Genomic DNA, 27,457 nt, shown 5'->3' on the forward strand with positions numbered 1-27,457 from the left:
TCCATCTGAGATATACACCTCTCTATGCAAAAACAGAATGATAAGACACAGCACTCTAGGGCCGTTTTGTCCAACGTGGTAATCAGTTTGCAAATCATTGCTGTGTGAGAGGAAAATGCTACCAAGCTGTTCAGATCACTCTGCCTTAATCTAAGAGCCGCCTGGAACAGTATGGGCCATGGAGCATGCCATTTAGAGTGGATTTGAGGGACTCTAAAAGCCATAGAGAGAGAGCGACACGTATATCTTTGAAAATGAAGCACCTCATAAAGCCTTTCTGAGCTTGAATGATGACAGAATACAAAATGCTCTGAGCAAAGCTTCCCTTTATGGCGACTACAGCATCGTGCCTTGCATTGTGTTCAAGACGAGAGTATTCTACGCATATGGCTGACATCGAAAAGGATCACAGAGGAGGAAATGCATGGCATTCACGGTGAAAGGCTTTTGACCCGAGCTGTTGAATAATGAAGGGCAGGGAAACTGTTTTTTGACAATTGTTCTCTCCTTCACCCTTTTCTATTTGAAAAATATCAGATGTTTTGTTTACTTAAAGCCCATGGTGCAGGTTTTTTTTTTATTATTTTTGGCAATTTTCTAGTTGGTAATAAACATTTAAACAGTTATCCATTGTATTTGATGTTGTAGGGTACTACAAAAAAGAAATATAATACGGAAAAGTAGGTGATATGTTAGCTTTTAGCTACAGCTTAGCGATTATTCTTATTTCTCCCACAATGCATTCCATGACGTCACATGAGGTACTCGCTGACTGTTGGACGACAGAAGAAAGCCCATGGCCCATCTTACAATTGAGGGAGAGTGAGACGAGGAGTAGCTAACTAGTGAAATAGTGACAGTGACAGATTTATAAGTAAGTAGATAGATAGATAGATAGATAGATAGATAGATAGATAGATAGATAGATAGATAGATAGATAGATAGATAGATAGATAGATAGATAGATAGATAGAATAGCATAGCATAGATAGAATAGCATAGATAGTGAGAGATAGCATAGCATAACAGATAGCTTAGAGATAGATAAAGAGTAGATCATAAATAACGTTAGTCAAAATGGTTTATTACTGTGTTTGTGGCAGGTGCAAGAACTCCAGCAAAACTGGACATAGGGTCCATTCCTTCCCCAAGGACAAAGGGATCTTCCGAAGCTGGGTGCAGTTTGTGAAGATTAGGCGGGCAGATTTTTCAGCTAGCTCTGTCACCGCCTACTCGAGAATATGCAGCGCGCATTTCAAAGAGGAGGATTACCACTCAGGGGATGCTAAAATGGTCTCACTTGGATTAAAGAGTGAGAGGAGTGCTAAATTACTTCCTACCGCCGTGCCGTCTGTGAACGTAAACCTCTCTGCTTGCCCCGTCCCGAGGTCGAGAGACACCGTCTGCATAGCGAGAAATTGCCACGGTAAGCATCATGCTAACGTTAATGTTTACAAGCTGCGTGTTAGCTAGCTCTGTGTGTATTTTGTATACCGTGTTCCCTTTGACACAGCCTCCACTAACTTACAAGCACGATCACTCTGACATTAGAAGAGCATATTTCGTGATTCACGAATAAAAATTAGAATAATAACAAAATTGCCCTGAAGTAAAAGTCCATATCATCATGAAAGCTTTATGGCTGTGCCATAGGTTATTGTTTCCACTGGGAAACTAACGTTAGTTGTAGCACACACGTCCCATTTCAGTGATGGACTTATGAAATGACTGGGAATATTTACTTATCTTCTTGGAATTTCAAAGATGATAAGTAAATAATTCTCAGTACTTCCAAGTTGAAAATAAATGATTAAATGTTTCCATGTACTCCTGCAATGTGCTTGTACACCCAATGTGCCAAAGTATTCATAGTATACCCACCTCTTATTTCACCACTACACTCATTTGCATTTTGCTGACCCTTTTTCATATTTGTTTTCGCAAGATGTTGACAGACGCCTCACAGCAGGAGACTGTGGACAGTGTAGACACTGTGGAGAGTGTCGATACTGGGGATCAGCCCTTGCCCTCCTCCACTTCTGACGCTGGGACACAGTGTTCTTTGAAGCCCCCCCGATGGTCTCACGGTAAAACTTGGGTATTTTAAGGGGTAGTTATTAGATATAGTCTCTAAAACATTGCCAGTATCTATGCAATCAGAACATTTCCATACACATTGATTAAATTAATACATAGCCTACACCAAAAACATACCAGTTTAGATTTGCCATGATTGTCTCATGTTTGGGTATGTTTACTGCCTCTCCACAGCTGTGCAGGTTAACCTGAAGCCCAAGATGGTCAGCGTGGGCACACAGACATCATTCGGCACACAAACCTCCACTCCCTTGCTAGTCCTGAACAGACAGATGAAGATGATGATAATGCCTCTGTCATCAGTGACTTATCGTGGGTGCCCGAAGAGCCGATGCATGAGGAGGACTTGTTTGATGAGGAGCCACCTTACACGTGTGATCCCCATCACACGTGAGATAGTTTAAAACCAACATAGACCATTTTGAATGCTCATTTTTGTGTACTGTAGCTTTGGTAGTTTGAATGCCCCCCAACAACAATTTTTTGTTCTTGTAGTGGCATTGACAAATTCATTGTTTGCCAAGAGGAGCTGATGGGCCTTTTTGTCATCTGTCCGGCCTGTTGTGAGAGGTCAGTTAGTAGCATCGTGCAGCAGGAAGGAACTTTTCTTAAGATCAAGCAGGTACGGTTTTGTTTACGCAGCAGGCCATCTGATTAGAAAATCAGAATATCTAATTACAATCTGATAGCTCTGACTGTCTTGCCAGTTAATTTAATTTACAATGTATGTACCAGGCTGGCTTTAGTCTATTGGTTTGTGATGGCATCATATTTGAGTGTTATACTGTATTGGTCATGTGTGTTTCATTGAAAACATGAAACCTTTGACCAGTAATGTACAGTACCTAATCTATATTGAATCCTGATATACTGTTTATTACCCTTTTTTTTTTTCTTCTTCTTTTTTTTTTACATATCTAGGTCTGTGCATCATGTGGCTACCACCGTTTCTGGCAAAACCAGCCAATGCTCCACAGGAACATGCCGACCTGCAACCTCCTGTTAAGCGGGGCCATTCATTTCACTGGATGTTTGGCCACCCAGACATTAAGAATGTTGACTCTGTTTGGCCTGCAGTGCATCAGTGCGAGCAGTTACTTTCGCCATCAGCGCCGCTACACCATCCCTGTAATCGTTCAGGCCTGGCAAAACGATCAAGCTGAAGAATTTTAGTGACCTACGGGCAATGGATGGCGGGCTAGTTCTTGCTGGTGACTGCAGGTAAACCAGTGTGAGAGCTCATAGACCAGTTGCACATTTTGATTTTTTTATTTGTTATCATGTAGGGTGGCTTTAGTTGCCATTTGCAGATGACATGGTGGATTGTCTTTACAGACCTTGGTTATTAAAAACTTGAAACCTAATTCAAATTTGTAATTAATTCCAGGTCAGATTCTCCTGGGCACTGCGCGAAGTATGGATCCTACTCTCTGATCGAGGATAGAGTGAACAAGGTGGTGGATGTTCAGCTTGTTCAGGTAAACCTGATGTTATTAGACAAAGAAATGAACTCTGCAATTTAGTAAACTGATTGTATATTAATATAACATCTTTCCACTAGTACAACGATGCTTAGAGCTTTGTGTATTGCCTAACTAGAGTACAGTGTATCGTAATGCTTGGACCAGCAACACGTCGGTTCATTCACGCTGCCTCCAACAACACCAGCATTTTACACTTACACTGTTATGTCATGTTGCAGAGCTCAGAGGTCCCCAACAGCTCATGGTGTGAGCTTGAAGGGCTCAAGCGCAGTGTTGGCCTGCTGAGGGGAAAGGACCTGCATATAGCAACGCTGATCACGGACCGTCATCGCCAGGTATTTACAATAAAAATGCAGTATAGAATGTAAACATCTGAATTGCACTGAAGCTGGATGTTTGTGGTTTGCTGATACACGGAGGGCCACACAGGTCAATCATCCACAAAAGTTTGTTTATTTCTCCTTAGGTTGCCAAATGGGTGAGAGAGGAGCTGAGCCCTGAAGGGACACGGCATTATTTTGATGTGTGGCACATTGCCAAATGTATGTATCCATTGTTGGAACCTTGAAGCAGTTTTTGTTAGTGCATATCAATTAATACCATTTGTTCTAAAACAGGTCTGGGGAAGGCATTGGATGCAGCTTCAAAAGAGTGTGACCAACTACAGCTGTGGAGGCCTGCTATAGTGAATCACCTCTATTGGACTGCAGCCTCAACCCCAGACGGCAACCCAGCAGTCATGGAGGCTAAATGGAAAAGTTTAGTCAACCACATCCAGGACATCCATGACCATGACACCCCTGCTTTCTCCAGTTGTGCCCATGGCCCTCTAGACGGGGATCAGCGCAACAAAGAGTGGCTGGACCCAGGTACAGTACACACAGCATGTGGTATTATGTACGCTCTACAGTTTTGTTGTATTTGCTGTCTGAGTGCTTTGACATGTGACCTATGATGATTAAATTATTTTTTCATTCCCTGGCAATCTCATAACATTCTGTTTACTGTTTATGTTTGCTATAATTCATATGCAGGACCATTTCATGTGTTTCCATTAAAAAAGAATTTTTGTCTGAATCTATCTTGTCTATTTATACGTTTTCCATCTGTGTGTCTGTCTGCCTCCCTGTCTTGGTCTTTGCAGGCTCATTGGCAGCAGTAAAGTTGGAGAACATAATCACGAGGACTGCCTTACTGAAAGATGTTCGACAGCTGTCTCCACAGCATCAGACATTCTCCCTTGAGGCTTACCACTCCCTCATCTTGCACTTCGCACCCAAGCACACAGGGTTTTCATACGTTGGGATGTATCTATACGAGGTCAGTGCTATCCAAGGAATAATACAGCCAATTATTATGCCTTTTATAGTAATAATAGTACCTATTATCATGCCTATTGTAGTAAAAAAAATCTCAAATGTGTTATTTTGTAGGCTTCTCTTAGCGGCGCTGCATTACAATCACAATGCCAACCGCGAGACAGCATGGAAAAGTGATGGGACGGAGAAGTACTGCGTGCGGTATCCGCGCTTCAGAAAAGGTGCCCATGTGGTGCGTCCCATCAAAGAGGCAGCCTCATATGGTAAGCAGTGTCATGCAGTTCTATCATATTTTGAGATGGCTCACGAGACATCTGTGATCAGTGGCAATGATCTTTATTCAGTATTATTATTATTATATCTGCAGGTTATGCAACATCATTGATGAAGGCCCTTCAGGAAAGCTACACCCATTCACCTGCAGCTCTTCGAGAGGTTAGCGCTAATTTGTCCTCCGATGCACCGCCCCCATCGCTAAATCCTTCGAACAGGTTCCTAAGGAGGAGGCCGTCAGCCTCTTCCTAGCCCGGCAGTCACGCTACAAGAGAACCTAAATTCACATTATTATTATTTTTTTTTTCCACAGACAAGTCCAATGATTTAGTTGTAAGTATTTATTTTAGTTGTTATTTATCTTCTTTCCTTCTGTCCCTGTCATCTCATTTGGTGGTGGTTTCCTGTATTCTGCATGTTTTGTGTGTTGTTGCTTTGGTTTTACTTTGCACTAAATCATTACTTTTTTCGTCTTTGTAAGTGGCATTAATTGTCGCTGTACCCCATTCAAGGGGTCCTGCATGCTGCATGTCTGCTCCTCTGTCTGTTATTTGCATGAAATTTGTTTTATGTAATTCAAAATAATTTATCAATCATTTTACCTGTGCCTTGTCAACCTCTGTGTGCGGTGTTGTCTGGGTTCACTGTGTGTCAGCTTGATATGCTTTTGCATGTATCACTGCATATGCATTCATGAAAGAGTGTGTGTGACTGTGTGTGAGTAAGTGAGTGTGAGTGAGTGCGAGAACCATCAGTTGACCCTCAGGTAAGACCACACTTTTGCAGGCAAAAGAAACAATGTGCAAAGGTTTCAGGTTTAGCCCTTCATCAGTGGGCTTTTTTTTATATAGATTTGTTTACTTGCAACCTGTGTCTTTGTTCAGTAATCCTTGTCCTTGTTCAGTAAATGTTTAGTAACCCTTACAAGCAATGCCAATAAACTGTTTTTTCTTATTAAAATTCATGTGTTCTGTGTACTTTATAACATTTTAAGGGCAATTGAGCGATCACAACAGAATAAACAATTATTTTTATTCATTCTCATCCAAACGAGGCCATTGAAAGCCCTGATAGGTTTGGTCACCACTTTGGAAGTTTTGTCTGATGGTTGAAACCACACAAGAGGGTAGAGGCTTCCTTATACTCCTCCCTAAAACTCCATAAGCCCAGCGTATAGCCTGCCTGTACGCAGTGTACCGGTATTGCCTAGGAATAAGTAGGAAAGATTCTTAAGTTTTAAACTCTGTAAGTAGGTTGGAAACGTCATTTGAAGCCTGTCTCTTATGCATGTTTGTGCATGCAACACATCTCCTGTCACCTATTGCTGTTGTTCAAAGGACTCAGTGTAAAAACATTGGTAAAGTAAACATAAACCATGAACATACTCGTGCGTGCTGGCTTGAAGGGGACCATGATCCTGTCTGAAGTGTGAATATGCTATTTGTAGCACAAACGGATTCAGGCAGCATGCCTCAAATCCAGGATGCTGCGTTAGGCGCGTTACATCTGCTGGCCGCGGGGTGAGATCCTCGACCAGCGACCAAAACGCGCTCACCTCCCTACAACACAAGCTCTCCACCACAGTTTCCATGGGACGACACCGCCCACACAGACACCTGCCAAACACAGCGACACAGACATAACTACTCACTCACTCCCTCTCCCGGTAAGCCTGACGGTGTCAGTGACAATCAATCACGAGGAAAACTAGTTGGCACTATCAACAATAATCACACTGACGGCGTCGGCTACGGCGAAACAACATTTTCACCGGAGAAAGAGGTAAAAGCTTAGAAATAAAGCATAAAAGTTATTGTATGCACTGCTGTTCATAGACTACTAGCTCCAGCGGTCATTGCTGCGTTTCTAAATGATAGCAACTCACCAGGACACTACACCAACTCTCCATTCATTCTCCTCTGACCATGCAGTTATTTGTCTTTGACAGCCATCTGCTCTCGGTATTTCCTCATTCGCCCTCTCACGTCTAAACGGTTCGAAATTGTATGGCTGTGGGCCATCATAAATGTTAACTGTGGGTCTTGCCACCTCTTCCTCATCCCAGTTAGAAGCCATAGTAGTCAGTGCTAGTCTGCTAGAATTAGTTCAAGAAAGCCCTAGCTGAGAACGGCTGAGGCTACATTCCGCCGCGTCTACCTCATGTGACGTCATCGCCGAATCGCGTAAAAAATAACCGTTTCTAACCAAAAACTACAAAAACTGGACTTTAACACCATTTTGGAGACATTTCTAACTTTATATACATATCTTGACTGCTTTATCTACCCATTAATCGACAGTGGTGTTTAACCTGCACCATGGGCTTTAAGAGGTGTTGAAGTCATTTAAATACGCAGATCTTTTCTAATTAGTTTTTTTAGATTTGATTAGAATTAGTGTGGTTCCCTACAATCCAAGCAACCTCTTTTATGAATATCAATGTAGAAATAAACTTAGAAAAGTATACTTATGAAGTGGTATTGTCAGCCTGCAATTGTTGATCAAATTGGGAAATATACCCAGAGATATATGGGAATTAAAATAGGAAGCTAAAACAGAACACAATAACATTCACATATTAAAGGAATAGTTTAACCCAAAATGAGTCATTATTCACTCACCTTCATCACTCGTCTCCATCAGACCGATCCCACTGTGAATTCAGAGACAGTAGGTCGAAAGTTTTGTCGCTGAAATCGGTCTATGCTTACTGAAGTTTGAAACACTGCCCCAGTGGCCAAAGTTAGAAATATTGTTGATATGAAACGTCCCCAGGGTGGCACAAAAAGCGACAGGAATGCATTTTTTATTAATCCTACGCTTACACCCTAGCCCAAACCCAAACCCCAACCTTAAACCTCACCGTCAGTGGAGTAAAAGCGTAATTTTAGAGTGAAAATACAACCTCCGAATTGCACTTGCCATTGTTTATTTGAACGTGATTACTTCCTGGTTTCAATGGAGAGATTATTTGCGCTACACACAATTAGTAGCACCACAGCGAAATGTGAAAATATTGGAGGACTGCACATGCATTAAAGGTGCACTCACTAAATCTTGTACTTACACTGACACCTAGTGGCTTGGATGCAACATCATTTAAATTCAATAGTTTTCAGTTTCAGATGTTATTGTTGAAATGTACTATTCACAGTCAGCCGTGATGACTTTAATCAATGAGTGAAAGTGTCCAATAACAGGACTGTTACTGAGATTAAGTGAGCAGTATTCGGCTGGTCATGTGACTCCAACATGGCAGCCCCCGTGTGCGGACCCTCTCCATGTAGAATAAATCTGCTTTTATAAGGTTACTGATATGACTGGAGTCTTCATTTTAATGTGTCATGATTTTCTACATATACTGCAAAATGACAATTCATGTCATTAGGAGTTAAACTTTTTTAATGAAGAAATTACTGAGTGCTCCTTTAAGAGGAATTTCATACCCGAGACCATGTGGCCTGACCCAACCTAATGAATAACGTACATTTTTTTAACTTGTTGCGTAGGCAACATTTTCAACATGTAACACACTGTCATGGTGTCCAATATGGCGATCCAGTGCGAGATGTAGTTCAGTGGTCAAAGATGTCCACCCAGCCTCTATTTATAAAGACAAACAATTAAAAAAGAGTTCGGAAGAACACAATAACATGTTTGTTGTGAACAGCCCCTACTCATCTGTCTGACCGTCTGTGAGTGAGAGCATGTGCACGAAACAAGTTATGTTAAAATTGCAAAAATATATTAAAGAAATGTAGATTATACAGTATTTTATATATATTCAACACTGCAAAATTGTCAGTTTCTCTGGATTTACTATTTATAGGTGTGTGTTTAAGTAAATGTAACATTTTAGTTTTATTCTATAGAGTACAGACAACATTTCTCCCAAATTCCATATAAAAATATTATCATTTAGACCAATTATTTGCAGACATACTGGACAAAATAACACAAAAGATGCCGTGTTTTCAGACCTGGAATAAGGCAAAGAAAACAAGTTCATATACATTTTTAAAGAACACAATACTAATGTTTAGAGTTCAGAGATCAATATTTGGTGGAATAACCCTGATGATAGTTTTCATACATCTTGGCATGCTCTCTGCCAGTCTTTCACATGGGTGACTTTATGCCACTCCTGGCGCAAAACTCCAAGCAGCTCGGCCATCCATCTTCCTCTTGATCACATTCCAGAGATTTTCAATGGGGTTCAGGTCTGGAGATTGGGCTGGCAATGACAGAGTCTTGATCCGGTGGTCCTCCATCCACACCTTGACCTGGCTGTGTGGCATGGAGCATTATCCTGCTGGAAAAACAATCCTCAAAGTTGGGGAACACTGTCAGAGCAGAAGGAAACAAGTTTTCTTCCAGGATAACCTTGTACGTGGCTTGATTCATGCATCCTTCATAAAGACGGATCTGTCCAATTCCAGCCTTTCTGAAGCACCCCAGATCATCACCGATCCTCCACCTGGTCATCTAATGATTAGACGGAGACCAGGAGAGCCCTATATATATATACATTAGGGCAAAACTGACCAGTATCAGGTCCCGTCAGGCTTGTGATGAGTAGCTGACCTCTAAAACACCTCTGGTATAGATTGATGCAGATATAACTGATGGGGGATGGCACTTGTCGACAGTATGAGGTCGATTTCAGGGTACACAAATATTATTAAGTAGAATGTGGATTTCCAGTGTGTTCATATTAACCACATCTGTCAAGCTCCAAAAAGGACAAAAACGCCACAGAAGTACCATGGCGTCTCTCCAACTTGGTGTACATCTTTCCATACTGCGACCGCTCTCCATTGACGCTGAGCACTTAGAGGTGAAGTCTTCATCCGGGGCCTGAGAGACCCCACAGACACAGATGTCGGAAGACAGAGTTGGCAGCTGCAGACAATGTGCAGCTCTTGTATGATGAAGTGGGCCGGACAGGTGGAGGGAGCCGGGCTTGCTCACCTATAAAACGTCAGTTCTCCTGGGAACTGACTCAGCGCACAGCCGCATATGTAATTCCACCAAGGAGCCATTTGTTTAGATGTCTCTCCACCTCTGCATGGAAATAACTCAAAGAGGCTCCAGTGAGACATTGGGAAAGGGTGCTTTGAGCTCATCCAAGGGCCCACTCAGCAAAAGCAGGATTGTGAAATTGCTTTGTAAATTGCTGAATTTCAACTGAGGTAGCAAACAAGATGCAGAACTATCATTTGAAACTAAACAAGTATGTATTTCACTGCAAAAAAAAATCACTTATGGAGTATTTTTGTGTAGTTTTCCAATAAAAATATCCGAACAGCCTTTCAACATGACTCATTTACTTGAGAAGCAAAATGACATTACAATTTGAAGGCTGGAATTAAGTTTATTTGCCAATAGGGAAACCTTATAACGTAATATCTTGTGTAATTTTATTGTGCATGTACTGATGATGATACACTGCTTTGAAAGCTCACATTACAACCCACAAATACACAGGACATTTGGTTCATTATTTTAATTAAATGTTTCTAAATTCATGCATAAATAAATGCAGAGCTGTTTATATTTGGTGTTGCATTTATTGTGAAAATTACTTTCATACAGAGAAATGTCAATTCTTGCATAAGATATTAAGTTTCTTTTTCTAACCCAATTCAAATAGTCAAATAGTTTTTTTTAATTATTATTATTTTTCATGCAAAGCCTGACATATGAAATTATGAATAATTGTCAGAAATTTTTCATCACTAATTTTGACATGAATCTGTTTTTATTACCATTATAAAAACTAATATATATATATATATATATATATATATATATATATATATATATATATATATATATATATATAAAATCTACAGTGGTAAATTTAGACTCTCTGGGCTTTTCAGAGTTTGACCATGACAACATTCTCTCCATCTTTAAATATGGACTGAAATGTATCACATTTGAAAAACAATATGAATAAAAATTGTCTTTTTTTTTCAATAAACATTTTTTATCATATGTATTTTATGCACTAAACTCTATATTGACATTTAAAAAGGAAATGCTGGGTCTCAGGAACTTATAGTAAGATGACATCATAATAATATAATGAAAAACAATGAGATTTCTATAATGATATAATTTGTTTGTGGTGGGCATGAATGTAATGTAATGGTGACTGAGAGATGAACCTAAACATGGATTTCAAAGAGGGGTTTCAATAAAATAATATACAACATTTTAACCAAGCACAAGTGGCTTATATTTAGCAAAAACCCATTTTAAAATATCAGTAACAATATGATCATTATACACTTTTAATTTATTAAAATAAGCTGTCATTTATCCCAACATAACTGTCATTTTAAATAGATCGATATAAACATTGAAACCACTTTTTTCACAAATAGCCACTAGATGGTGCTATGAACATGTGAAATTACATACTATAGGTTGTTTGGCTCGTCAGCTTGAACAGAGAGTGAAACTGGAGCCATCAAATATCATATTTGATAAAAACAGCATTATAGGGTTAAGTATAGACCTTACAAAACGTTGTACATTTTCTCTGAAAACAAGACTTAATGTGTATTTTTGCTACTCAAGTAAATGTGTCTTGTTTTAAGGATATCTAGATATTGTTACTTGAAAAAAGTTCAAAATGTTCAGAAATGTTTTTATTATTATTATTATTATTCATTTTGGAGCATTCAAATGCAGAATGAAATTCATAAATCTGTTGTTTTTAAGTGTAGTTTTGAATAATATAATACATTTTTCTGTATGAATTACCTATAAAGATGTTACCGTACAGTCAATAAATGGGGTATTTCTTGAAACATTAAATGTTGTTAATAATTATATAGAAATGTTGGGTAGCACATTTCAATAGGGTTCTGTTTGTTACCAGCAGTGCATGAATTAGATATCATGAACTAACAATGAACAACAATTATTAACAGCATTAATTAATGGTTCATTTTAATTGATCAAAATACTATTTGTTATTGTTAGCTCATAATGCAACTATTGTTATCATTCAACTTGAAATAAAAAAATAAGTATTAGTACATGCCCCATGTGCTGATCGTTGTTAGTCATAATGTTTTATTAGTAATAATAGCACTTTTCAAAGCAGCTTTACAGAAAATGTGCTGTAATATCTGTAATGTCTTAAAGTCCTCGATGAGCAGTTTAAATGAAAAACGTGACTGAAATGCTTTAAAAATAGTTATTGTTAGTTCATGTTGTGAAACTAATATAGATAGCTAATTTTAACTTTTACAACATTATTGTAAATTCTTACCTAATTTATTTAATTACATTTAATAGATGTTTTTTTTATCAGTTTTTACAGCTATTACAGCTTCCGTTTCTGTTATAGCATAATCTTTTCTGTAAAGTTGCTTTGAAATGATGTGTATTGTGAGAAGCACTATAATTATTTTATTTTTTTAATAAAATGACTATTGAACCAGATTAGCTGTAATTTTACGGGCCATGGAATAACACTTTATTTGCATGCTCTTTTTTACCACAAAGTCCTCAAAATTGAGCGAAACAACATGAAAACTGCTTACATTATTAACTGTACAACTAATTACAGTACTTACTGCATTACTTTCTTACAGAGTATATATGTCTAATTTTCCAGTTAAATGATCTAAAATTACAGGAGAAGCAGGTTAGCATAAGATAATAAGTTTTGTTGTCAAAGAAATCTAACAAAATTGAGTAATGTTAACCGTACGTTAATGACAATATTTGACAATGGGGTAAGAAAAATAAACTACCTTTAAATTAACGTTTTTTTCTTACCTTATTGCCATTTTTTTTCATGTTAGAAGCATAAATCTTAAAAAAGTTTGATAGATTTCTCTGAAAACTATACAAAATATCTTATGTAATTTTCCTTCTCTAGTAAATTTATCTCGCTTAGATATTTGAACTGTAAAACAAGACAAAAATACTTTGTAACCGTGCGTTCACACCAGAAGCGGCGAGAGCATCAAAATTTGCTCTGGCTGCCCTGCCTTCAACGCTCGAAGACGCTCGTGGACGCTCTGACGTAGTTGAAATAGGCGGCAACGTTTGTTCAGAATGCTTTGTTTTGTGAACTATATTTAAAGGGCCGCAATTTAAACAACCAGACATGTCGACCATTTACTTTTTGCCGACCTATCACAAGTAGCGTATATACTCATGAACTCTTTAAAATGTGAAAATAAGAAATCGATCGATGGCAGAAAGTAATTAAAATTATAGTTGTTTGTTATCAAAATAAAATACATTTGTAATAATAACTGTGGTCTTGGTTGTTTTATATCCCTGAAAGCAAACAGGGACAGATCATATATTACTGGGAAACCCGCCATGGCAATAATTAGTTTCTCCTCCATTTTATCTTCAGAACTAATGTTTGGTGGGAACCAAAGTTTACACTGTTGTGTTCTCTAGACTTCGCTAGAGCGGAGCACTTCTATATTCCAATAGGTTGCCGCCGAACCGTGTCACAGCTCATTACCACAATGTTGACTGCACTTGAACTTTCATCTGACGCCCACACCGCCCAAGACATCTCGCTGCCGAGAGACGCTGGCTGTCATTGAAAATGAATGACTTCGATTTGACGCTCTCGCCGCCTCTGGTGTGAATGCACAGTAAGGAATGTATTTTTTGCAGAGCACATCTGAAATACCTGTTGTGTGACTGTTCTGTAAATTCCAATACAGAGCAACTGTCCCCGCCCACTTTTTCAGCCATCTTGGTTCCAGAAGTATTTTCCCCATTCATTTCTTCCATAGACTTTTTATAAAATCCTTCATAAAAGTGTTGTAAGCCATGAACCAAACCAACCAGATCAGAGGAGAATCACAACATCACAAACTTTTCTCGTGGAAGGGGCTCTAGCGTGTATGATAGTGTTTATTACTCCTTCTGGCAAAGCGACGGGTAGTCGTTGATCATCCACGCGTGCAGCGCCCAGCGCTGTGGGTGGGGATGCCAGATCGTGCCGCGAGCTTGAGAGAGGAGATCTGCTCTCACTGGAATGGGCCACAGGGCTGTCAGTGACAGCTGCGTAAGCTCCGGGAACCATGTGTGATTCTCCCAGCGCGGGGCTATGAGGAGCACCGAGTGACGCGTTTCCCTGATCCTCTGCATTACCTGTGGCAATAGCGAGACGGGAGGGAAGGTGTAAAGCGGGCGGTTGGGCCAGTCCTGGGCCAGCACGTCCTCGCTTTTCGAGAAAAATACTGGGCAGTGAGAGTTCTCTTCTGACGCAAAGAGGCCGCTCTGCTCTGCCGAATAATCTCCATAACTTCTGGACTGTTTGAGCGTGCAGGGACCATTCCCCTGGTGAAATATTGTCTCTGGACAGTCTGTCTGGGCCGTCGTTCAGGTGGCCTGGCACGGGCGTCGCCCTCAGCGAGCGCAGGTGGCACTGGGACCAACTCAGTATGCGTTTTGTCAGATGGAAGAGGTTCCTGGATCTGACACCGCCCTGACGGTTTAGATAGGATACCACAGATCTGTTGTCCGAACGGACCAGGACGTGGTGACCCTGAATGACCAGGAGGAAGTGCACGAGCGCGTACTCGACCGCTATCATTTCCAGACAATTTATGTGAAGGAGCTTTTCCTGAACTGACCATAGGCCAAAAACCGGAGAGCCCTCGCAGACCGCGCCCCAACCCGTGTTGGACGCGTCTGTCGAGATGACTTTTCGGCGAGATACAGCTCCCATCGTCACTCCCCGCTGATACCATTCGGCCACTGCCCAGGGCTGCAGAGCTGAGATACAGGTCTGAGTCACTCTGATCGGCTGGCGGCCCGTGGCCCAAGCCCGGCGAGACGCGCGGGTGTTTAGCCAATGCTGAAGCAGGCGCATGCACAGTAAACCCAGCTGAAGTACTGCTGCGGCTGAGGCCATGTAACCTAGCATTCTCTGAAATTTTTTCAGAGACGTGAGGCTGTTCATCTGAAAGGACGCGGCTAGTCGCGCGCGCTGTGTAGATAAGCGAGCCGTCATCGCCATGGACTCTAGTTCTATTCCAAGGAAGGAAATTGCCTGACTGGGCTGTAGTGAGCTCTTGGTCCAATTGACTGCAAGACCCAAACTGTTCAGATGACTGAGGAGAACTGTCCTGTGAGACAGAAGCTCCGTATGTGACTGTGCCAAAATCAGCCAATCGTCCAAATAGTTCAGAATTCGCAAGCCCTGACTCCGCAGGGGTGCGAGCGCTGCATCCATGCACTTCGTGAAAGTACGGGTGCTAAAGACAGGCCGAACGGAAGGACGGTGTATTGATAAACCTGGCCGTCGAGGCGAATCTCAAGAATGGCCTGTGACGGGATTTATCTGAATCTGAAAGTAGGCATCTTTCAGATCGAGAGAAATAAACCAGTCCCCTGGCGCACATGCGCGAGGAGTTTCCTGATTGTAAGCATTTTGAACGGTCTTTTTGCGAGCACCTTGTTCAAAACCCTGAGATCTAATATTGGTCTGAGGCCGCCGTCTTTCTTGGGGACAAGAAAATAACGGCTGTAAAACCCCGACTCGCTCAGAGAAGGTGGCACTCTCTCTATGGCCCTTTTGCACAGAAGGTTTGCTATTTCTGAACGAAGCATGCAGGCTGCTTCCGTGTTCACAGTAGTTTCGAGCCAGCTCTGAAGCGGGGAGGGCGGCGATCGAACTGTAGCAAATAGCCCTGTTTTATTGTGCTTAACACCCATTTGGATATCCCTGGGATAGCTTTCCACGCTTTGAAGCGTAACGCTAGAGGGTGAATGGCCAAGTCGCCCTGATTGCCGCACACAGCGTGCTGAACAGAATGTGTGAGCGCGCTTACTGTGCTTATGCATGACTGCTCGCAGACAGCAGGGACAGGCTGTTCTGTGAGTGACTTCCCGATTGAGGTGAATGGGGAAATAGTCACATCTGTGAAGTGATGCGCGAGCATAGTCACGGGCATGGGACTTACATACAGAGAGGTGTTTGCTGGCCGTGTGACAGAGCGGGCAGAGAAGGGGCGCGCACACGGATTCGTGGGCGCGTTTATTGACTCTAACACTCGAGCTGGCTGTGCCCACTTTATGTGAGTGGGCTCTGATGAAGAGCCCACAGCTTCCAGCTGTGAAGAGGCTCGTGCAGGAGGCTGGTCACGTGGGCGGCCTGCAGAGGAGCTAGCGTGACGAGGCAGGAAGAGATTCATGGCTTGGGTGGCTTTCTGGACTTCCGAGAAACGGTCAACAATGCCACTCACCGCGGAACCGAAGAGACCGGACGGAGAGAGCGGCGCGTTGAGGAACGTGGAGCGTTCAGCTTCTCCCATGTCGGCTAGCGTTAGCCCTAGGTGTCTCTCGGTCACAGTCAGTGCGGCCATGCACTTCCCTAGGGCTTGAGCTGCAGCTTTGGTGGCGCGAAGGACAAGATCCGTCGCGCTCCTTAGATCTGAAACAGCCTCTTAGGCGCGCATAGGCGCGCATAGGCACGGCCAACACAGGCGGAAGTAGTTCTGCAGGCCTTAGACGGGAGCACTGGCTTAGACCGCCATCTCGCGGAGGGCGGGCAAAGGTGTGCTGCTACCGAATCCTCGACCAGGGGGATGGAAGAGTAGCCCCTCTCGGTGGTGCCGTCCACCGAAGCGAGAGAGGTGGAGACATGGGATCGGTTCCTGGCCGAGAGAGGAGCGTTCCACGATTTAGAGAGCTCGGCGTGGAGTTCCGGCAGGAAGGGAGACGGCTCTGAAGAAAGCAGCCGTCGAGTCTGTTGGGAGCCTGCTCAGAGGGCAGTGACCACTGGAGCCTGAGGCGGTCGACGGCCTGTGTGAGGAGGCGCGTTAGTTCTTCCTCGACTCCGGCGCGGGTCCTGCTGGATTCCTGGGCCGAGGAGGAGGCTTGGGAGCCTGACCACTCCTCGCTGTCCGAAGCCATGATGAAACAGCAGCCCTTATCCTCTGCCTCGTCGCCGAGATGGCAACAGTGCGGCCGCTCGGCGGAAACTGCGCGTCCCGGGGGGGTGGGGAGGGTGAAAGCGAGGCTCGAGGGAGAGGCTCCGGCGAGGTAGGCGCTTCTAACACCGGTTCCGGCAGCCTTTGTGAGCGGCGCTTCTTTATGCGCGGCGAAACGAAAGGCAGCGCGGCGGCTTCGGTTTTGAGTGCTTCGAGTCGAGCCCGCAGGGTCGACATCGGAAGCTCCTCGCAGAGGTCGCATCCGCCGTCAGCGAGGGCGAGCTCTGCATGTTCCAGTCCCAGGCAGAGAGCGCAGATGAGGTGGCGGTCTCCGGCGCTGAGAGGGGCGCGGCATGAGGCGCAGGTGGTGCGAGGCATCTTTAAAAAGACGCTCGTTGCTCTTTTTGTGAAGTTCGCTGAGGAACTAGCTTGCTCTAAAAAGGATACGTCTCCGGATGGCGTAGCTCGCAGGATGGCTGAAGGTGGCGAAGACGGCCGGCTTCTTCGAGCGCTGTCCAAGCTTGCTAGATGCCCCTCGAACGGCGACGCGGCTTCTGCAGTTCAGAGATGCGAAGAGCCCCGATAGATGAAAATCGGGGTTCCAGCCTACGAACTTACGCTTATATGCACTCTAGCCACGCCCATTCTGGCGGGCTTTGATACAGTGACGGCGCGGGCGCCTGTTATTGGACGTAAGTTCACTCAAGTTCGTCTATAGGCTGCAGCAGTTGCCGCAGAGCAACCAATGAGCTCGCTAGCTAGCCCGCTCAAGGTATGCAGCTGCTGCACTGCGTTGACAATGGATACAAAATTAAGGATAATTTTTTGGCTTCAATATCTCAGAAAAGATGAATCTTTCCCGTAGCGTAAGCTAGCTTACGCAATACGAGAGAACCTCTCGTAAGAGAACTATTAATTTCAGGCTGTTGTTGATAAGCATGGAAACATTTTACATTTATTGCAAAATATTCCGATATGTACAAATATACACAGTAAGTGGTTTAAGGTGAAGGAAGACCAACTCGAATACATCATTCACAGTGCGTCATGGGAGTGGGCGGTCACTACAGTGCATGTTTTCGTGGGTTTCGTTGGCTGCCGTTCTCTGATTGGTGGATCTATCTCTGCTGTGCCATGGGTAATGTAGTTGTTTACCATGAATTCCGCTTTAAACGATGATGTTGAAATAACATTAAAGGTTCATAAGTTATCATTGAAAATCAATCAAAAAAATCAATAAATGAATGGGATTTTTACTTCCAGAACCAGACTCTTGTGTTCTATTCAACATCCAGGGGGGCGTGGCCAATTCAATCCAGCCAAATGTTGAATTACGAATTTTGCCCAACCCTGCAGCAAACAGACACATTCTGGCATTTATGCAAATCTTCAAATGGCCGATGGTGTGCTGATTCATCAAGTTTGTCACGGTGAAGAACTGTTCAGGGAGTAAAGCCCGGATCACCTTGCAGATGTCCCACAGAGACAATGATGGCAGGCAAAGATTGCTTAATGCACTGTGCTGTTCTGCTGCCATTATGGCATGGCTTTAAAGACAGAGGCAGATGCTCTTTACAAAGCCTTGAACAAATCAGAGGAGTATTGCATAAGCGAATACAGAGGCCAGTTTACAAATGATCACGTAGGATTGAGCGAATACACAAAGCACAGACAGAGACTGTAATTAGGACAGCTCTCCTGTAAGTATAGAGGTGGATGCATGCTATTCATTTTTTAAATTCGGGTAAATCCAATTACAATCTGTGCAGTGTTCACTCAAAAAAAGGATTTTTAGAATTCTAGAACATTTTGATTTCATTGCGTTCTATCTATTTAAATAAGTCAAATGGAAGTTTACTTACTGTTTACTTAAAGTTGGGACTACATGAACACTGTTTGTGGTGTTAATGTAGCATTGATGAATATGCAGTGGATTTCCATTTCCCAGCATTCTTTATACGGGACACGATAGGGAGGGTAAATGTTAAAATGAAGTGTTATTTATGTGTTTTTGTGCAAGATGAATATAAAGGGTTATACTTGATAGCGTTTAATGTTTTGTTATGTTGAGAAACAATTGAAGAGTTTCTGTCATGTTGAAGTTTTAAAGGTTACCATTATGGTGAAGAGTGGAGCTTGTGGACAGGTTGATAGCATACAAAAAATAAATTACACACTTCGTTGAGGAAATGCTGTGCTAATCAAAGCTTACTTACTAAACTACACTCTGTTGTGCTTCAAATTAGCATGTATTTAGCATGCTAACATTTACTTTCACTAGACAGTACCAGAGGTAGGATCTGTGGTGATTCAATAACAGGACTTTATTTAGTAAATGTCAAACTTTTATTAACATCAACTAACAACCACATGAGGTAGCACGTAACTCTACCAGATCAACTCACACACAGCTCTACTCACTCTACTCTTTTTCCTTCACATTGACGAACATGCGCCACAAAGTCCACGTATAGTGACTGTGTTTGTGTGTTTTAATTACAAAAGTCTCTATCTTTCTGTGGGTTTAGCAATTCGACTGGTCAACTGGTTGTTCTTCTTGCTCTAGAATGTCTGGGCCATTACTAGGGGTATTGGTCACAGGTACATCCTGACCAGGTGGTTCTACCTGTACAGGTGTCTTTTGTACCAGCACAGATGTTGATTAATTGTCACTGTCTGTGGCCATTAAGTGATGTTGATTTTGACAAAGCACTCCAGTATCGGATTATATAAGGTAAGACCGTGGTGTGTCGCATTTTCTGAGGACGGTATCAGACTTTTCCACCCTAATTCATCCTTAACAGCAACTGTAGTTCCTGGTGAAAGTTCAGGCAATGTTCTGACACTGTTCAGGGGCAGTGGTGGCTCAGCGTTTAAGGCTCTAGGTTACTGACCAGAAGGTTGGGGGTTCAAGCCCCAGCACCGCCAAGATGCCACTGTTGGGACCTTGAGCAAGGCCCTTGACCCTATCTGCTCCAGGGGGGCCGTATCACGGCTGACCCTGCACTCTGACCCCAGCTTAGCTGGGATATGTGAAAATAAATACATTTCACTGTATATATGCAAAGATTTATGTATAATGTGTGACCAAAATAAAAGGCTTCTATAGGCTTCATTTTGCTGTAGTACTTTCTATAGCTCTGTTTGGCATTTTCATCCCTTTCACACTTTCCTAAGATCATGCCATGCTGGTTGCAGGTGTGACTCCAATGTGGGAACTGTAGTCCTAATTTGTCTGCCCTTCATGAGTTGTGCAGGACACCAGCAGCTTGAAGAGGTGTGGCTCTGTAGCTCATCAAAGCTGTGAATGGATCAGACTATTTCTCCATTCTACTGGGCATAATCGTGACTCGAAGTAATGTGCTGAAAATCACAATATCTTGCAAAGTCTTTGAAAGCACATCCACTGAACTGTAATAAGAACAATTGGACAGCCCCATCACGCAAACATGTTCTTTAGACATGCATGTGTTGTTTCACCTGACAGGATCTAAAGGTGAGCTATGTCTATGTATATAGAAAAATAGTCTACTGCTTCTAAGTAATGCTGCATGTTCACTTCGCAGATTTCAACTGCAACTCTCTCCCAAGGACGTTCTGGTAATGGAGTGGGTCTTTCCTTTGAGTAGGTTCTTGAAAGTCCATGCAACTATTAACTAAATGATGAATATCCTTACCTATGCCAGGCCACAACACATGCATTCTGGCTCTTTCCCTTTCACTATGCCTTGGTGACCATTGTGCAACCTATGAAGTATGTCAGGCCACATGTTTGGGGAATTACAATTTTATCATCTAACAGCACTAGATTCTGAGAAGTTGATAAGTTGATAAGTGATGCACTGTAAAATGATTTCACAGCTTTAGGGACGTTGGATGGCCAGCCAATATTCACAAACTGTCTCAGCATCTGTAGCATAGGATCCATCTCTGTTGTACTTTTACAATTTCCAGCTTTGTGATAGAAATCGGCTATGAACCGTTGACTGCTTCCTCTTAAGCGTCCACTGCACGAATTCGGAAGCCTCTGAAAAAATAGCTGTCTGAGGGTGTCGTGAAATCATGTCAGCAACTACAATCTGTTTATACTGTGCAAATGGATTGTAGTGCATCATACGCAGTAACAGTCTTTGGCATCTCAGTGGAACTGAATCAAGGTCTTTGGCATTGATTAATGGCATCAATGGTTTTTGAGCACTTTGTAAGAGAAAACTTTCCAGTCCATACAAAACTCTTGAAAATATCTCACAGGCCCGCACAGCTGCTAGGCACACCTTTTCAATTTTGGTGTACCTTTTCTCAGCATCAGTCAGCACCCTAGAGTACTAGGCGACCGATATCAGCTGTCTGCCATGGTTCTGCAGCAACAACCCCCCACCTTACTGAATGCCTCTTCTTGCGCAGCACCACAGCACCAGATTGTGTCTTGTCTCAGCAACTAATTGAGTGATCTAGTTACCACTGAGAGATGAGGGACAAACCTGCCTAGGCAAAGGATCATTCTTAGCATTCTTCTTAGGTCTGAGATGTTATGTGGCTTTTCAAGGTTATTAATGGCCTCAACTTTGGCTATGTCTGGGCATATGCCATCTTTGTCTATGACATGTCCTAAGTACCTGAGCTGATGCTGATGCAGATGCAGTAGACACTTCTTTGAATTTAGCTGGAGACCCAACCAGCCAATGGCTTCCAGAGCTCTTTGCAGTTGCCGCTCGTGTTCCTCAAGGGTGTTGCTATGTACCAGGATGTCATCCATGAAGACTGCAACCCCATCCAGGTCTTTGAGGATTAAAGACATTTCCCACTGGAAAATCTCATGTGCACTGGTGATGCCAAAGGGTAGCCTGCGGAAGAAATATCTTCCAAAAGGTGTAATACAAGTTGTTAATTTGGCACAGTCTTTATCCAGTGGCAACTGCCAGAAGCTACTAGCTGCATCAAGAAGTGATAAAACCTGAGCATGTGCTGGTTTTGGAAGGATATAATCGATTGTTGGCAGCACATATTTCTCTCTCTTCACTCCTTTATTGAGTTGTTTAAGATCAACGCAAATTCTAATCTGCCCCATCTTCTTTGGAAAGGCCACCATAGGAGCATACCACTCCATAGGCTCAGGAATGTCCTCTATAACATTGCATTGTTCCATCCTCTCTAATTCTGCTTTCACCTTTGGGAGCAAGGGCACGGATACCCGTCTCACAATGGGCACACTGTATAGGTTTTGTCTTTACTAGTCCCAGGTCAGAAGAAAGAGTGGGCTGGAGCTCTTCCAGCCTCTTAATAAACCCATTGCAACTGCTGCGTCATGGCCAAGGATATTATTTAAATAGGGACCAGTCAACACAAATGCTTTAAACCAAATTGCCTATCCTTGAAGGTAGTCATAGCTGTAAACTCTCCTCTGTAGTTCAATGTACCTCCTGGGCTCTCAAGTTTCACACTGACAATAGTGAGTTGTGGCTTATGCTAGAGTTGGTGTACTCGAGTTCCGACTCGGACTCGAGTCTGAGTCACTAGTCCAATTTTAATGGATTGGATTTGTCACGGTCTCATGCATTTCGGACTTGGGATTTTTTTTGTAAATTCAGCCGAGTCCATGGCATTTGTTATGCAATGAAAAACAAACAAACAAATAAATAACGTAACAAAGGGTGACCATACGTCCTCTTTTCCCGAGACATGTCCTCTTTTTCAGACCCTGAAAAAAGGGTCCGGCTGCAATTGCCTCTAAATGATTTGGCTTTGTGTTCATATCGATGTGCTCTCTACAGTTAGTACTATCATACATTCTGAGTATTTGATACTGTGCATCAGTTTTCACACGTATATGTCCTTAAGTGTGATTATTCTGGCTGAGAGCAGCAGCGCACACTTTTTCAAAGTACTCTCTCTCTCTCTCTCTCTCTCTCTCTCTCTCTCTCTCTCTCTCTCTCTCTCTCTCTCTCTCGCGCATGCTGTATGTGTGTGCGGGAAAGAGATTGCCCGCCACACGTGCTCTGCCGCTCTCATCCAAAAATATAACTAACGTAAGTACACTTTAAAAAGTATCTTCCCCAACTCAGCAATTTATTAAACAGAACACACGTTTTATCAGACTACGCAAAGCCATTTCTAACTGAAAATGACGAAGACTATATCGAGACAAAATCAAATATACTGCATATCAGGGACATTTAAACTAATATGATGGATGAAATAGCCCATGATGGAAACAGTCCGAAAATACAATGAAGAACACAAGTGAGGGGAGAAGTCTCTATTCACCTGTTATTCATACTAAATATAATGTGAAAAGAACGAAACACCAGCTCAAGGAGAATATAATAAATTGAAAATTGAAATAATAAAAACTCTGTTTGTAATGACTAATGGTGCGTTCACATACAACGCGAAGTGAGCGTTTCACGCAGCACAATTACATACAAAGTCAATGCAAAGATTCGAATAGATGCAAATTCAAAGGTACGACTTTAGATTCTAAATCGTTTAATTCGCGCAAGTTAACATTTTTCAACTCGAGCAAAAAATCTGCATGACGCATTGTCGCGAAAGCCTATCAGCATTGAGATTGTCCGGATGTCTCTGACGTACTGACATAGTAGCAGTAGAAATCTTAATTAAACAATTGTTGTAGCATGTGTGGGCACCCGGAATTGTATGACACAACGTCATACATGTACAGGGACCGGACAAAAAAGACATCGCTTGGAGGAAAGTGAGCGAGGAAGTTGGAATACCTGGTAAGTTCTGAAAATATGCGTGTCTACTTGATTCAAGCTATTGGTTGTACTTTACTATGAACCAAATCGTATAAGCTTGTTTAAAGACTCGGATTGACTCTGACTAGACTAAGGTGGACTCGAACCCAACACTAGCTTATGCTTCAAAATTGAAAAGGTTTTGTCAGAAATGACATGTGTCAGCGTCAGTATCAATTTTAAAGTCTATGTCTGTGCATTCAATTAGAAGTGTGACTGTCCATGCACAATTTTTATCAGTAATTTGAGTTAACTCGCCTAGGAAGTTTGCTACAATGCTGCCTTCTGATGGTTTGCTAACATCATGGGCTTCTCGAGTTCTACAAACAGCAGCAAGTGACCTCTCTTTCTGCATTTGTGACACTCAACACCTTTTGCTGGACACATTTCCCCTTTTCCATGATTCCTTCCACATCTTTTACACCTCCACTCAAAAGTCTGCTCAGACTGGTTTCGTTTCGTGCCACGGTACTGTCTTCCTCTTTCATTATAATGACGCTTCTGCCTAGCACCTGCCACTTCGCTGATCTGTGCGCTGACGTTAGCTGCCTGTTCGCTGACATGTCCTCAGACTTGTTCAAATTGCCTCACGAGCTCTACGGCGTTACTGAGTGTAAAATCAGGCATTAATTGGAGCCTGTCGTGGATACAAGATAGTTAGGTCATTTCAAACAACAATCCAGTGCTGGGCGGAAGCAACGATTAATGATTTAACAAAATTAAAAACGTTTTAATTATTCTTTTGTTTCTTGGTATCATTCATCCTTGAATATGTAATCTTCAAACTCGGTCCTACCCTCGTGGAAGTTGATTGGTTGGCTGTCTGCAGTGTTGGGGAGTAACAGAATACATGTAACGTAGGATTGCATATTTAAAATACTTAATATTAGTAACTGTATTCCACTATGTTTACAATTGAAATCATTGGTAATCAGAATACAGTTACATTCAAAACGTATTTTGATTACTGAAGAGATTACTTTGTCTTGTTATACAATTTGTTTCATTTAATATTTAGTTTATTCAGTTGGAAAACATTTACATTTTACATTTATGCATTTGGCAGATGCTTTTATCCAAAGTGACTTACAGTGCATTTATTACAGGGACAATCCCTCCGGAGCAACCTGGAGTTAAGTGCCTTGCTCAAGGACACAATGGTGGTGGCTGTGGGGATCGAACCAGCGACCTTCTGATTACCAGTTATGTGCTTTAGCCCATTATGCCACCACCACTCCAGAACATTTATTCATATAAATGATGTGATCCGAGGAGCTTTTGAATAAAAGTGAAACACTTTCTTATGATTTGTTTCATTCATGCAAGTTCACACTGTCGTGAGTAAAAAGGTGGATATGACGCCATTGAGGAACTTTCCATTGGGAGATTAATAGAGGGAGTTACATCATGTTTCAACAGCTTAACAAACAGTTTAAAACGCTTGGCAGAGGAAACATAAATCCAATAAATACAAGATTACATGCCTTGTCAATGTTTTTTATGCGGTTAGGGTATTTTTACAAAAATGCTAACCAATGTAATCTTTAACATCATATAGAAAGCCACAAATAATATATTTTCTGCCTCATTATATGAACAGAATCTACATACGATCAGAAAAAGATGTGGTTTTGTACAATCTGTGGGCTTTTGAAGTTTGATGCATCAGAAATAGTTAACCTGGTGTAAATGGTCATGTTAACATTTAGCTTTATGCTAAGCTAAAATGCCATTTCTTGCCTTTATAGGCATCTGTTACCCGGCGTGATTATATTTTATAATGAATTCAGGTTAGAGCATAGCTTGTTTTCTCTAGCAAGACCTTTGACATTAGAGCAAAGATGTGCTGCAAAGGTTTTAATCTTAATGAGAAATTAAAGTGTAAAAATCTGCCGGTGCTGAAGAAGTAATCCAAAGTATTTTGATTATGTTACTGACCTTGAGTAATCTAACGGAATATGTTACAAATTAAATTTTACAGCATGTAATCTGTAATCTGCAACGGAAAACTTTTCAAAAGTAAAATCTACACAAATCAAGAGTTCAAGGTAAATTGTGATTGGTTGAATGTGGAGCATGGAAAAACAGAAATGAAAATCAATTGAATAGTTTGAAATGTATTGATTGGGGAAATGAATCGTTGATTTGCGGCACAGTTTTAAATGTACAACTCTGATCTTTGGTTTTAGAAGGTAAAAATCTTTGCAATTCAGCGTGCTCGAGTACAAGTCAAGTCGCAAGTCATGGTTGACTTGAGTCGCAAGTCTTCTTTGATTTATATTGAGTCCAAGTCATGCAATTTGAGTCCACAACCCTTTGTTGGGTTTACTAAATTCAACCACATTCTATCTACGCAAAGTGTTTGTGTTGATATTACATAGTAATTTTAAGATTGTTTGGTTAAAAATGAACAATTTGCCATTATTGATTAAGTACATAAACAACCAGTGTTCAAAATAATGTTTTCACCTTACTCCGATTCAGTAAGCCTATAAAAATGATTTGTATTTTGATCTGGCCGATTTGGCTCAAAATCGCTGGCTTATGATGTACAGCCTTGCGCCTTAACGTCATGTCCGGGAACATAGGAAAGAAGTACCAGTCTCGTTCCAGTGTAAACAGTAGAAGGCGGTAATGCACTGTTTTAGTTTGCAAGTAGCTGTTAAAAAGAAGAAAGAAACTACATTTCAGTCAATCACACTCACAGTTCAGGACAGCATTGCAGCAGTCTGGATGGATGTTTATCTGTTATCCGTTTTGCGAAGTTGTTTACCTGCTATAATGCTTGGATATGTTGTCTGGTAATGTTGTTGAAGCTAATATTGCTTGTGTGAATCTTACTTGTGTGTTAACCGATCTACGTTGTCAGGTGAAGTTACAGTGACATGTTTACTAATATTTATGACTTCTGAAATTGACGTCATGTAACGGTTCTTTTGCATTTTTGAGCATATTTTCATGTTTAATAAAGTATATTTTATCCCCATAATTATTGAATCCTTGTTTTATGTTTTTAGTTTACGGTGTCATTGTGTGCATTGCATAGACATACTATTGTAGTAGTATGGTTCACTTGCATTATCATCTGAGGCTGTACAATATAATATAACAAAGAACGTCTTCTATTGAACTCGTATCAGCCATAACACCAGTTTAACCTCTTGAGTTGATAAGTGTAGTACAATACAAACATTAACAGTAGATAAAACACTTGAATATTCATATTAAAATATACTGGTAACTGGTGGTGATTGAGTCCCCTGTTCTCCATGTAAAAGTGCTTTAATTATAGTGACAGAAAAGCACTATAAGTGTAAAATTCATTCATTCAAAATATGTGAATACGAGTGTTGTTTATCTTCATCAAAGCAAGTAATAGTTCAGTTTTATATCTTTAATCGTTTAACATAATATCAACATGAAAATAGCACATTATGACTCCGGCTCTGAATATCTCCAGTCATGATCACACAAAGGCGATGTCCAGATAACCTTAAATCATGAAATTCATCCGCCAGAAGAGCAGTGCCGAAACACGACTGACGTAAAGTGTTCTTCTGCCCATTGCTTGCAGTTTTAAGTTTCAACCACA

The 27,457-nt window shown here is 41.6% G+C and overlaps 2 protein-coding genes across 4 annotated transcripts in view; both read left to right on the plus strand.

The window, feature by feature from the left end:
- LOC127655440 (free fatty acid receptor 3-like) overlaps positions 1–27,457 on the plus strand; it is a 526,022-nt gene that overhangs the window by 358,373 nt on the left and 140,192 nt on the right. The window lies entirely within an intron of this gene.
- LOC127655443 (uncharacterized) lies at positions 2,594–6,091 on the plus strand. Of its 2 annotated transcripts, XM_052143266.1 has the most exons (10): positions 2,594–2,720; positions 3,020–3,319; positions 3,486–3,576; positions 3,801–3,917; positions 4,049–4,124; positions 4,200–4,451; positions 4,727–4,902; positions 5,016–5,164; positions 5,269–5,336; positions 5,488–6,090. In XM_052143266.1, the coding sequence occupies exons 2-8, from the start codon at positions 3,285–3,287 to the stop codon at positions 5,076–5,078; spliced, it is 810 nt and encodes a 269-aa protein (XP_051999226.1). In that variant the 5' UTR covers positions 2,594–2,720; positions 3,020–3,284; the 3' UTR covers positions 5,079–5,164; positions 5,269–5,336; positions 5,488–6,090. The 2 variants fall into 2 exon arrangements, with proteins under 2 accessions (XP_051999226.1, XP_051999227.1); XM_052143267.1 differs by lacking the exon at positions 5,269–5,336 and having other exon boundaries at positions 5,488–6,091.

The sequence above is a fragment of the Xyrauchen texanus genome, chromosome 15 (genome assembly GCF_025860055.1).
Source record: "Xyrauchen texanus isolate HMW12.3.18 chromosome 15, RBS_HiC_50CHRs, whole genome shotgun sequence".
Classification (NCBI taxonomy): domain Eukaryota; kingdom Metazoa; phylum Chordata; class Actinopteri; order Cypriniformes; family Catostomidae; genus Xyrauchen; species Xyrauchen texanus.